This window comes from Trachymyrmex cornetzi, unplaced genomic scaffold (genome assembly GCF_001594075.2).
Source record: "Trachymyrmex cornetzi isolate Tcor2-1 unplaced genomic scaffold, Tcor1.1 scaffold488, whole genome shotgun sequence".
Classification (NCBI taxonomy): Eukaryota; Metazoa; Arthropoda; class Insecta; order Hymenoptera; family Formicidae; genus Trachymyrmex; species Trachymyrmex cornetzi.
In genome coordinates, this window is record NW_017299706.1 from 482,542 (window position 1) to 496,284 (window position 13,743).

General features: G+C 38.1%; 2 protein-coding genes across 2 annotated transcripts in view; one reads left to right on the forward strand and one right to left on the reverse strand.

The window, feature by feature from the left end:
- LOC108765408 (uncharacterized) overlaps positions 1-13,743 on the forward strand; it is a 65,457-nt gene that overhangs the window by 40,679 nt on the left and 11,035 nt on the right. The gene's annotated exons all lie outside the window — the stretch shown is intronic.
- On the reverse strand, positions 3,451-13,124 carry scrt (scratch). The gene is given in 4 exon segments (XM_018514100.1): positions 3,451-3,900; positions 3,903-4,477; positions 4,996-5,809; positions 12,642-13,124. Coding segments are annotated over 4 exon segments (1,779 nt in total). The 5' UTR covers positions 12,967-13,124; the 3' UTR covers positions 3,451-3,835.

Sequence of the window (13,743 nt, forward strand, 5' to 3'; positions counted from 1 at the left end):
ATGAAGCTTACAATGCGTGAGCATTCAAACAGCAGCCTTTTAATTGCCTAAACAGTACAATAAATAATTTGCAAAAATAGAACTCTTGTACAAAATTATTAATATCGATTATTAATTCCTCTTTTATTGGCTCCTAACAATTGGCTCATTAAATCCTAATAACTGTCTCATTAAACAAATTAATTAATGAAATTTGTAAAAAGAAAGAGTATTGTGGAATAGATAAAAAATAAATGGACATAGTGAGCAACTTCTGTAGAATAAAACAAGATGGCAACCCTTTAACATTGTAACGTTGTGTCCTATTTTCTTGTTTTTTTTTTTTTTTTGAAGTATCGGAAATTGCTTTAGGCTTTACCTCTACTAGTGAGAACGTTCTGTTTACGTGTACGTATAATATATAAATGTATATTATGCATATATATTACCACGATCCGGAAGTTTAAGTGTATCGACTAACTATACTCGCGAGACTACCTTAAATAAAATAGCTTGTCGCACGGAATGGCATTTTCTTTTTTTACGAATTAAAATGGAAATTGCACATGTTTTAGTTTTTATACTCGTAACACATGAATATCAATCGTTGTATCGAATCGTTGTACTAGCATAATAATAATAATAATTAATAATAATAAATACTAATACCAATAATAATAAATAATAAATATAATAATAATATTAATGTTACAATGACAATAAAATAGGACGAAATTGTCAAGAAATTAATACGTGATACATGAAAAATGTAAAGACAAAATAATTCCAAGAAAATCTGAAAGAAGTATATAACTTCAATATCTTGACAATCCGTCAATAATAAATATAGGAACAAATAATTATGACACCATGACTATGAGATCGAGAAAGTAACAATATTTCTACTATACAAAGAAATAAGCGCAGAGAACGAAGAATACGGTACAAACGAATGATACAATAAGCGAATAAACGATGACGAACGAAACAGCCAAAGGAATTTAGGGAGATTTGAGACTTTACGCAAGTTTTCAAGCGAGTGGTGCGTAATATTGCAGATTTTTTCGTTGTATGCTACGCAAATAAATTAGTATTGCTTAATCGTTTATTGTTCTATAGCCGTATATTTATATGCTTATATATGCATTAATAGCAGCGTGGCGTATTTATTAGCAGCTAATGCTGCGCGAGATGGAATTTAAAAAAATTGAACAAAGCTCCACTGCGCGTCAAGCATTATCGGCCGATCTTAGACACGACATTCGGTCCGAAGAACGAGCTACGCGAAAAATATTGTTCGTTCTGTTCTCCTTTTTGGCGGCGAGGTTTCTTTCTACTGTACATGCAAAATATGTTATCGCTTCTCGATAATATGATCATTGCAAAAAAAAAAATGATCGGACATACTGCCCGTATGCTCATCGGCCGTAATAATTATTTTAGTGTAATTATTTTTTCCGCTGGGCGACGTAAAGCGTGATCCACACCCCACTGGTTGCGTTTAGTACGATTATACCCTCTCTCTCTCTCTCTCTCTTTCTCGTTTAATGAAAAACGTGTAAAATTATTTAAGTCCGCGATTAAATGCATAGCAATACACTATCGATTTTATTTCATTTTGAAATATAAAAAATCAATTAATTGTTATGGCTAAATTAATAATTATCTTTTATACGATTCCATAACTATGGCGCAACATAATACGCTGATTGAATTATGAATGAATATAACAAATTTATTCTGATAACGTAATTCAATATGTAGACCAATATATTTGACGTATATTCATCACGCAAATGTCATTAATAACTTTTTCACGAACATGAACACGACCTATGCAATTAGTAGAATACGCTGAATTGAATTTATTATTTTGCTTGTATAAAATTATCAATTGATATCAATATATAGGAGCAATCCATGTTATTACGGCAAATACAGTATAAAACATAATGTTAAAAAGTACCTTGTCAAGTAAATCAAAAGGAACAATTTAAAAATTACAAAAGCAAACCATTACTATTAAAAAAAAATCGATACCGATTTGGCATTTAATATCCTCTATCTTTAACAGAAAAAAAAAATAGACCAGGGGGTGTGGATTGGGCGATCATTTTCCATCATGCCTAAGCATATATCGTCGGTTCTTGCTTGAGACTTCATTAAACTTCGATGTGTTCGCCTCTATATGTATAATTATATAATTCGTTGTGTCGAAACATTGCTTTGACCGTACGTGTCGTCATATTTTTTTTTTTCTTATATTGCTTCTATAAAATATGTGTATAACAATGTTACGCATCTATTACTCGAATTTTGCTCTAAATACGTGGATGTACGTGTGAGTCTCTGTTTATACGATAACCATACGCGTGCTTGCTAGCCCACGATCGCAAGCATACCAGTCGATTCGCGCGAGCGACTACCCCCGCGACACCTCGCGCATCATTATTCGCCATCGATTCAATATCACGACATAGCCGCTCGTTTCATGACTGAAAATGTGCGCGTGTTACCAGTTACACGTGGCGCGTAAATCGCATATTCGTGCGAAATACGCAGGTGTGCGTCGACGATTTAGCTTGTGAAAAATGAGGAAGGATAAAGATTTCCATCAAGGTTCAGCCCATATCTTCTGTAAGAATACTCGTTCATTTCGTCGAAGACATAACTTCGACCATGTACACTCGTTGGTTACCGCACTTATCGATTAGCTATAGCTTTCATCGTTCTCTATCCCAATGGCTCGAACTCAATGAAATATTAAAAAAGAACGTCTACCGCGAATGACTGTTAACCCCCTTTTTACTCTTAAACAATTTTAAGCGCAAGTATCTTTAAACAGCCACATTAGTATCGTTATATCAAGTATAATGCAATTGTTGAAATTATGTAGCCAATATTTGGAAATATTTGGGACTCGTCGTCTCAAGCAATGTGTTGTTCGAAGTCATCGTTACTTAAATTATTGATCAACTGCAACAGATGGGACAATCGGTTCTGTTATTCTTTCAAAATACCTATATTATACGTCCAATTAGCAATTATTCCTAGGATTAGGTCTGTGCTTACAATTTCCTAACCGAAAATTAATTTTAATCAATAATTGATCGCGAATTATGGAGTCATCGATCACACCTGCGCGTTTCGATGTTACGGTGGTCGGTCTCGATCGCATTGAGATGGATCGAGACCGCGCCGTGATCGAGATTCGACGAGCGCGGCTCGCGAACCGCGATTATGGATCCATCATCGGTCTGGCGAATTCTGGATCTCTTATTTTACTCCCCGTTTTAATTTAGGCAGCTAAATATTAATAAATAATGTCTTCGTAACGAGCTTCGCGGACTAGAATCGTACGCGCTAGTAAATATATATACTATATATATAATAATATAATATAATAATATAATATTATATAATGTAATAGGTATATAATCGACTAGAGTGACTAGACTCTGCAGTGTGGACGTCATCGTTCGACGTGTTTTTTTTTTTTACGACTTAACATTACTGGACGTTTTTATTAATGTTAGACATTATTAATAAACTCACGCTCTCCCTCTCTCTTGCTCCCTTTCTTTTCCTTTAATTCTCTATTCGTCTTTCCTTTTCACTCTTGTTTTCTTTCTCTCTTTCTCTCTTTCGCGCTTTCTCTCTCTCTCTCTCTCTAGCTCTCATTTCTGTCTCTACTGGCACTTTTCTACTTAAAATCTACGGGCAAACCTTATATCCTCTCCTCTGCTCTTCGTACCCTCGCGCCTCTTCGTGATCAAGCGGCGATTATAGGGCACCGCTAGCTCTCTCTCGAGCCTTCGATCATCGTGGCGTCGTTGTTCTCCTTCTCGAAGCGCTGCTACAAGCCTCGATTGGTGTTCTGTTGCTGCGTGGCGTTGTTACCGGCATGTTGCGGCTGTGGAGCTGCTGCTGCATCTCCTCGTCGCGCAGGCACGCCGATTCTAGGTGTTTGTTCAAATAGGACTTGAGGGCAAAGGTCTTGTGGCACCTCGAGCACTCGTAGTTCTTGTCAGCCGAGTGCGTCTGCATGTGCGCCCTTAGATTCGAGCGATCGGCGAACGCCTTGCCGCAGTGAGCGCATCCGTACGGCTTCTCGCCAGTGTGGCTGCGCAAGTGACCCTGCAGTAGCCAAGGTCGCGAGAACATCTTGCCGCAGACGCCGCAACTGTGGGCGAGCTTGTGCGTGAGCACGTGCATCGCTAGGGCGGGCATACTGACGTACGCCTTGCCGCAGTGAATGCACTTTTTGGCCGATTGGGAATCGAGACTGCGATGCGTCTGCTTGTGCCGCGACAGGTTCGACGATGTGGCGTATTGCTTGCCGCACTCGGTGCACGTAAATTTCGGCCTGTCCGGTTGGGCGGCCTCTTTATCGGGCACGGCGGCACCATTCCCGTTACCGCCGCGTCGTTTCGATCGGCCATCGGACACGAAGAAGGCCTCGTAGGTGTAAGCGACAGTCTTGCTGCTGCTGGTGCTGCTGTTGAAAGGCGGATTTAATTATCATGATTCTCGGATGATGAGGCCTCAGCCACAATGAACGAAACAAGGAATAACAGATTTCAATCTATGAAAACCATATATTTCATGTATTTCAAAACCATGTATTCCGATGTATCCAGTTTCTGGGGTAGATTGAAATCTATCATTTCTTGTTCCTTATTCCGAATTCCTTTCATTGTATCTGAGCCCTAAAGCTTTTGGAACACACTGTTCAAGTTGACAGAGTCGAACGTTTCGCTACATATAAGAACATTAAAAGTTGAAAATGAATTTTATTGTTTCTTTATTTTTTTTTAACGTATTACATCTTCAAACATTAAACATAAAATTATTTATATTGGGTATAATCTCTACATTTTATATTGCATTTTCTACAAATAATGGTAAACAAATTAATATAAATAATATTATTTCTTTTTTTAAGTGCCGACGTTAAGTGTTACTGTTAGGGAAAAGAGATGGAAGGGAGTTACATTGTTGAAGCGTGAGACTTACCTGTCCCTGCCGACGTTGCAGTTTCCGCCGGTGGCTTCCGCGGTCGCAGGCGACTGCGGCTGCGGTGGCGTTTGCTCCTGTTGGCGTAGCTGATTGGTCTGCGAGCTAGGCACCGGCACGAGCACGGAGACTGGTATAGACTGTATACCCGTCGTTGGCGCTGGTTGTAACTGTGGTAGTTGTTGTTCTTGTTGTTGTTGTTGTTGTTCCTGTTGTTCCTGTTGTTCTGGTTCCTGCAGCTGTTGCGACGCGGGCACATTCGGCGCTGCAGCAATAGCGGCAGCGGCAGCGGCGGCTGGAGGTGGTGGTGGTGGCGGTGGCGGTGGCGGTGGTGGCGACAGGGTGTGAATAAAAACAGAATGCGTGGGTGCGGCGGGCGACGCGCTAAGATCTAGAATGGCCTGCGCGGCCGATAGATCCTCCTCGGCAGACGTGCGTATCTCCGAGATCGATTGTAGGCTGTAAGGACGGTAGATGTCCTTCTTTTTCGGCGGTAAGGAAAGCGCAGTCCCAGTGCTGGTGAAGGACATTGAGAGGCTCTTTCGCGGCGGCAGGCATAGCGGTGCTGCGGCAGATGATGACGTTGAAGATGAGGACGATGATGATGATGATGACGGATTTGTAGCGATGACCGTTGCCTGATGCGACGGCGTTTGATGCAGACCCGGTCCAGTCAGCACCGAAATCGGTAACTCTTGCTGTGCGACTGGAGGCGGTGGTGATGGTACTACCGGACGCGCTAACTCCGCCGCGGAGCGTAACGTCGCGTACTTTGGCGGCTCCTCGTGATTAATCCACGCCTCGTGGGTATAACCTGCAAGAGGGAAAAAATGGATCAATCTATAGACACACAGACTAGAGCATAGAATAGAGCGGATCTCTTTCGTTCATTTTTTGCGATAATCTTTATTTTTCTGAATAACACATATTGAAGATCATACTTGTATTCTCAACAAACAATTATGATTGTATAAGGTAGCTGGAAGCACGTCATTGCAAAGAGATATATTATTTGCTGTCGCAAATTTTATATTACTTTGAGATTGAAACTAACGGAATAGCCCCGCTCTATCCTGTATTTGATTACGCTATGAGCTAAAGGCATTTTTTGTCAAGCTGAAAATCGCTTGTCATAAATACTGTCAAAATGATCAGGGATACTATTTGCGCTTAAATACAGTGGTGATTTATTCTTATATGTCTTTTGCGAAGAAAGGAATAAGCGTTTCAGCGCGTTCTGCGTCTGATTTATGTGTATGCTAAACTACTACTAATTAATGAGAAGTCGAGATACATCATCAGCGATCCAAGTCTAAAATATTGCCATTGATTTACTATGTATTTTCTCAGAATTTATTGTCAAGATATCTGTGTGGATCTAAATTTAATTTATTCATGTAATTCATATGCCCAAACGTAACATTGGAATACATATACATATTTAACGCTATAAATGCTGAAAATTTTCACAATGGAAATAGCAGCTGCTATCCAATTTATAATATCCCCTTGAGAATTTTTTCGAATGAAACATCCAAGTGATACAACAACGAAAGGGTAACAAAAGTGCGGTGCATGCACGTAGGTACATATAACATCTCACTCGTTCTCGGCGGCATGAATATTCGAGTTCGTGAATCACTCACGGGTTGCGTGGCGTTTCATTTCCTGCGCGCCAGCTGTTTCCACCATATACGGTCATTAACGGGTATAAAGGGGACGAAAAAAAGTCGGGAGTGCAGGAGTCGGGTGCGCTACTAGTGGTAGCGCGGCACGTGAACTATACGAGGGTATAATAACGCGGTGTGTATCTGTTGCGCGTCGCTCGCTGTTGCGCAGGGTTGTCCAGGGGACGAAGAGCGAAACTCGTATCGTTGTTCATAGACGGAGAGGCAATCGGAACGAATTCAGGCGGAATATAAACGGCGTATCTAACAACGTCATCTTTCACTTTACTTTACAGCACCTTTGTATGAGAACCATTAAGTTATCACAATTAAAAGACCAGCTTGCGCGTTAACCATCAAGAATGTTCTTCCTAGGTACCTACATTTTTTTTTATTATGCTTAGATAACCCTATTTTTTTATTTATTTGATTAAGTAGATTTATTGAAGAAATTTATTAAAATGTTAAAATCCATATGTGCAAAACTAAAGCGATTTTTTTCTCGAACTTACATTTTCTAAAAATCTCTTTTCGCCAATGATATTATGAGCAAGAATTTTCTTTCATTTGACGTACAACTGTGCTTGTTTAATATCAGTTAAAATTTCATATAAAGAATTTTACGTAATTAAAATTTATCCATCTAATCGCAGTTCAATCCTAATTTTTTGTATTATCTTCTTACCTACTACTTATTAAGACAATTAAAAGAAAGGAAATGGCATAACATGATATTATTATGTCTCAATGATGGTGGAGTAACAATAATGCACATATCTTTGAGATTTTTCGATGTTTTTGATAAGTTCGTATTTGTTCTAAATTAATCTAATTCTTTTTATCAGAATGACACTTTGTTATTAGTTATTGATGCCGTTTAAATTCTATTCACGTTTCTTTTATTGCTCATGACAATGCAATAGAGCACGCAATGAGCGACTTTCGACGTTTGCGCCATGAAATCGATACGCGTGCCGTCCAGTGGGTTACGTAATATGAAAGTCCATGCCGTGAGCAGTGAAGACACTATTACACAGGGAACAACTAATGACTGTTTCTATACGTATCTTCAATATAAATGTCTCAACAATCTCAGTTAAATTGATCATTGTTACAGAAAGGAAATTCAATTTTTCTTTGAGGTTAAATAATTATGCAGAAAAATGTTATACATAAATACTGTATATTACAGGTAAAAAAAATATATATTTACGTTATAAAATACATAAAGTTTATTATACAGTATATTTTAAAATTAAAATTGACAGTAACAGCTAACAATAATTTTTATTAAATAGGAAATTTAATTATACGAAGAATTCGTGCAACAGCTTTCTCCTGATAAAATTTAATTTTAGGATATTTACTGCTCTTTTAGCAATAATTAATTTAATTAAATAATTATTTTTAGTCTAGCATATAACCATGGCCTTATTATCATAGAATAGGCATATTTAACGAACAGAACAATATTTTGTCTTGTTGAAAGCTAAAATGGTCTTTTATTGAAATACGCTTTGTCGAAAAATTTCCTTTAATAAAAAATTTGTGATATTTTTTTAAATTTTTTTTAAAAAAGATTTAATAATTAATAACGTACACGTTTCTTCTTTTCCTTTTCCAACTCAACGTTTTATTTAAAATTTACGAAGAATTAAATTAAACTGAAAAATAAAATTATTACATCATTTCAAGCATAATTTGTCCAAATATTTTCTTTCTCCATCAGTTATATGTGATAAACTTATATTTTGATACTTTTTAAAGAGAAAACTGCTTTAATTTTCAACAAGGAGTAAGATCACGTGCGCCTCTGCCGAACTGTTTCAGCAATGTGCTATTTTTCCCTTCGACGGACCCTCGCGAGGGTCTTAGGAGAAGGTGGCATTTGCGATAAATCAGAAAAGTGTGCTGCACGCGCGATCGATCAGTTGGCGCGTACCTATTATTGGCTGAAATAAAGGGAAGTCAACATAGAGGTAAAGGAGAACGGCCGTGTCTGCAAGTGCATTTCATCAACGACAGAAGGAGCGCAGTTGTGCGATGGGCTAGAGAAGGGGGGAAGGGTGAACGGGGTGTGTAAGAGGGTTGTATAGGGACGGCGGGGGAATCAATAACGGCGAATGAACGCTCCGCACGCGCTCCCACAAGTCCGTTGATTCTAGGCCCTTTTAAAGACCGATAAAAATCTCCGTTGTGTTTAACATTAACGCCGAGCTTTTCCTTTCGATCCGATTTTCTTTTTCTTTTCTCAAGCCAAAGATTGATGGATGATAAAAGCAACGCGATAGTGTCATTAAAAATTAATAGGTTTTTACCGTTGTTTATCAATGTTGTTACTGTAATTTACACGTTTTGTCATTTTGGCAATTATTGATCGCATTTGTTTATTTGCAGATGCATAAGTGGTTTTAAAAAAGAAAGTCTTTATAAGAGACATACAAAAAAAAAAGAAAAGAATGTAATCTGTAAGGTTTCGTTCTTGGAGGTTATTATTATATTTATTTTTATTGGCGTAGGTATAACTTGGCTAAAATATTATTGATTACAGTATACTTGTTTAATTCTTCGATTAATCGAAATTTTTTTCGAAAAACTATAATTTACAGATTCGTTGTTTTCGAACTTTACTATTTTCATGGTGGTATCATCCTCGGAATAAAAATGAAAAAGATGTGCTTTTAATAAATCGAAGAGTATAGCCTCTTATTCAAAGTATTTGATTACATTACATTTATATCGATATTGAGATATAAATTCTGACTCTATCTAATTTAACATCTTGCATTTAAAAAATTATATAACAATGAAATTATGTAGAGAGAGAGAGAGAGAGCGATGTATAAAGTGGCATGGATTATCTACGACTTCTAGATGGATATTCTATATCTACGTTATCTATCACAGATCACAGATATAGCCCATAAAGCATATTTATATACCTTGAATGAACATTCCGCACATTCCTGTCGGTTTATCGCCTCTGATCTTTATCGATCCTGTGTGCGCAAAACAAACAGCAAGTATAAATAATTATACTTGATCTATTAAACTATCTACATAATTAAACAAATTAATATAATACTTTTGTATAGTTGAATTATTTGCGATAGTGTTTATTCTCGCATCTAGAGAGAAAATAAGCGTCTAATGATATTTATATGAATTACATTAAAAGAATTTAATATAAATAAAAAATTGAAGCTTTTGACAAAAAATTCACACGCTTCAAGTAGATAATAAAAATTTTCTTTTCTATTCTACTGAGATAATCATCATAGATGTTTAATATATTATAATGTAATAACTAACATATTATAATATTTGCTGTATCATGTTTAGTAAATATAAAATATAAGTATGTGAACAATAAATAAAAATCGATCGATGAAATGTTAAACACAAATGAGTGGAAAACCCTGAAATTATTCACACTGTTTTTTAAAGATGTTTATCAGCATAAATAATATTACATTGCTTGTCAATTTAATTTATAAATAGCAAATATCTACAACAGAATCTTAGTAATAAATTTTGAGCTTATGGATATAACTTGAAGAGCTGATTAGACTTTCTAATTAAATTATAAATTCACGAAAAATATATATTTCGAAAAGATTAATAATATAATTTCTCTCTAAGATATCCTTTGCTGTAAAAAAATATCATTACCCTTGATTTTACTTCACAGAAATGGTAAAAAATCTAACGAAATCGTATTATGAAATATATTATATTATCCAGTAGGTAAAAACAAGTCGTTAATCGGAGAATGAAAGTCAAGGACGATGAAACCTGTTAATAGGCATGAGTCCTTACGCTTTCCTTGCATGACTGTGATTTTATTATCCTGTTAGAAATTTAATTTCTGTGATAATAGATAAATTTTTTATTTTCCTTATCACTCTTTTATTTAATATTTGTAAATATGTGCAGGCATATAAATATATCTTTTAAGCATTAACAATTACAATAAAGTTTATACAACGGCAAACACAAAATTCTTTATTGTATCTACGAATTAAAAGTATCGTTGTAAAATATTGTTCAGTTTTGAAAATTTCTATTAATTATTTATAATTAAAAACAATTACTTTTAGGATTCAGTGAAAAAAATCAAACTTGAATACATCTCCTTTAGCGAACATTGTAACAAAAAGTCTTGCATAATCTTAAATTCAACGTTGAGGAAATTGATTGGTAAAATTCAATCGTAGTCACACATCGTGGCACACATAGAGACACGCAGAGAACACTTGTTACATAACAGCGTCATTTGCGCCATTGTACGAGCACGTGCGCACTGCACTGTCTATAAGCTGCATAAATGAGATAAAAAGAGGTCGTTACTCTGTAGTCTTGGCTTTCAAGAATACTTATAGGCGTTAGCTTCGAAGCACCAGCGATCGACTGAATCACGCAAAATTTTTATATGCCCTATTTTTATAAAATAAATTCATGCAGGTAGCGCACATATGAATTTACAATACCAATATAAATTCACAATAATTCATTATAATATTTTATGATACTTATGTTATTAAATTATATCCTAATAAATCCTAAATAATAGGAAAAAATTTTTGCTATCTTTTTTCTTAAATTTGATGGTAAAGTTTCTTCAAAGTACTTTTTATACGTGTATATGATAATACATTAAAATGTAATACGAAAAAACATAAAATATTAAATTCTACATAATTACGTAATCATACTAAATGTGCGAAAGACGGTTTTTAAACACTAATTTTTTTGTATTACATAATTTTAAATTATTTAAAATTTAAAAAATATATTTAAAAATTTGAAAGACATTTCCTAAATTTTTATTAAATTTTTTATTTTATTAAATGAAAAATTTAATGAAATAAAACATTTAGCGAAAAATTCAAGAAATATCTTTCTTAAGTTTGTTAATTTTTAAGTTTTGCAGTTATTGAATGATTTAAAATTAAATGAAATTTAATTAAATGAAAAATTTAATAAAATAAAAAATTTAATAAAAAATTTAGGAGATATCTTTCTCAAGATTTTATATATTTTTTAAATTTTGCAGTTATTGAACGATTTGAAATTATGTAATACGAAAAAAACTAGTGATGGTTAAGAACAACCTTTCGCACATTTAGTACAATTACGTAATTTACGTATATGAAATTCACGCAGTGTTACTACGTAAAGTATAAATACGAAAACAAGCTTTCCGAAGAATATTCGACAAGTAGCCCTCTTGACCATAATCTGATATCATAGGCGTATTCTCATCGGCGTCTACGTCACAAAAGCAATTCGACCGTTCTGGATATGGTCGGTTACACAACAACCACCGACGTCAACGAAATCAGTTCCCACCCCATCTGATTGAGAACTCAATAAATGCAATACGCGAAATAGCTGGTCTAACAATACATATATCGAGTCCGTGATTCAATGTTAAGGATGCTGCATGCTTGTCGACGCGATCAACGGTCTACAAACGGGTGTGTCGCCATGTACGCATGTATTGTATGCAGACACATGGCCGACTTTGCGGGCGGTTTCCCACAGGTCGCGAAAACGCTCGCGCAATCGCGCACGATTCTATGACCTTCAACGGGCTATCTTTCCGCATTTCCGACGGACCATCATGCTATCATAATTATGGCGCATTTAAACAGCTACCGCAATCCGACTATAGCGCACGCGGACTTGTAATAGACGGGTGTGTCACCCTGCATCCTCGACTTATTGGATTCTATCGTGTCATCTCGAAGCAGCGGTCTTCTCGGAAAAAATGAGAGGAGGAAAAAAAAGACGATCCTCGAATCCCCTTCCCTCGCAGATCTCTCGCGAATGTTCTTGAAGAGAAAACCCTTTGGTTTTGGGCGTGGCGCGTCTAACTTATATCCCGCAAGCGATGTGTCGTGTAAAAGCGAGCGAGTCACCGCATTGCCGCAGTACGAAGTGGGAAGGAAGAAAGCTTTCGCGAGTCCCACTTACCGTGATAGTAAAGAGCGCCGGAGGCGTTGAGGGGTGGTGGACTGGGGGCCGTAGCCCCCGCCGTGGGACTGTGCGGTCCCCAGCAGGTCTGCTGATGATCGACCTGATGATTATCGACGTCTCCGACCACGTCGATTTCCTCGTCCTCAGGTTCATGCCTGTGCGGCCGTTTGTCCATCGCATCCGCGGTGTTGTGATGTTGCGCCTGTTGTTCCTGCAGGGCGGCTCCGAGTGGCGTCGCGTCCTTCTGCTCGTTCTGCTGATCGTCCACGCGTGCCTGCCACTGATTCCACTTCCACTTCTTCGCCATGAGACAGCGTGGCATAATGATAAGACGGATCCGTTGTTTCAAGGCCGCCGACACCAGGAGCTGGCGATGGTGATGGCCGTCGTTGTCCGGTCAGCAGAAACGGCGGCCTCGACCTCGGAGCGGGACACCCACGCGGTACACCAACACCGACACGCTCAACACCAACAATCGCAGCACCAGCAACCGCACCACCGACGTCGTCACGCTCGACAGCCGCGATTACGACGACGCGTCTGTCACCGTCGGCTGCTTTACCTACTGCTCCGCGGACGACGTCGTCGACGTCGTCGTCGTCGACGTCGTTGTCGTCGTCGTCGTCGTCGTCGTCGTCGTCGTCGTCTACGCGACGTCGACGCCTACGTCGCGCCCGTCCGTCACCCGGCCCGGCCGTCTGTGACTGTGGCCCGTCGGACCGGTTGCGGTGGATGAGGAGACCGTCTCGGTTGGGTGGCCGCTCGCTGGCCGGCTTCGCCTTCGTCCTACGTGGTACGCGCTGGTGTGGCACCTGCAGCCTCGTCATCGGCGCGGCGAGGGCGGCTCCTTAAACGGATGCACCACCGCCACCATGCCAGCTCGCCAGCGCGATCCTTGCCAGTCCTTCGCCTTTGCTTTTCTGCGTCCGCTCGAGTGGCTGGTCGTGGAGACCCTTTACTTACTGGACCGTACTTGACGTGATTTGCGCTCGTATAATGAGTAAATATTATATCTATGTAATGTGTGCACGCGTGTATATGTGTATATATTCGTGTGATTGTGTATATGCGTGTGTGTCCGGGGGGGGGGGGGGGGGGG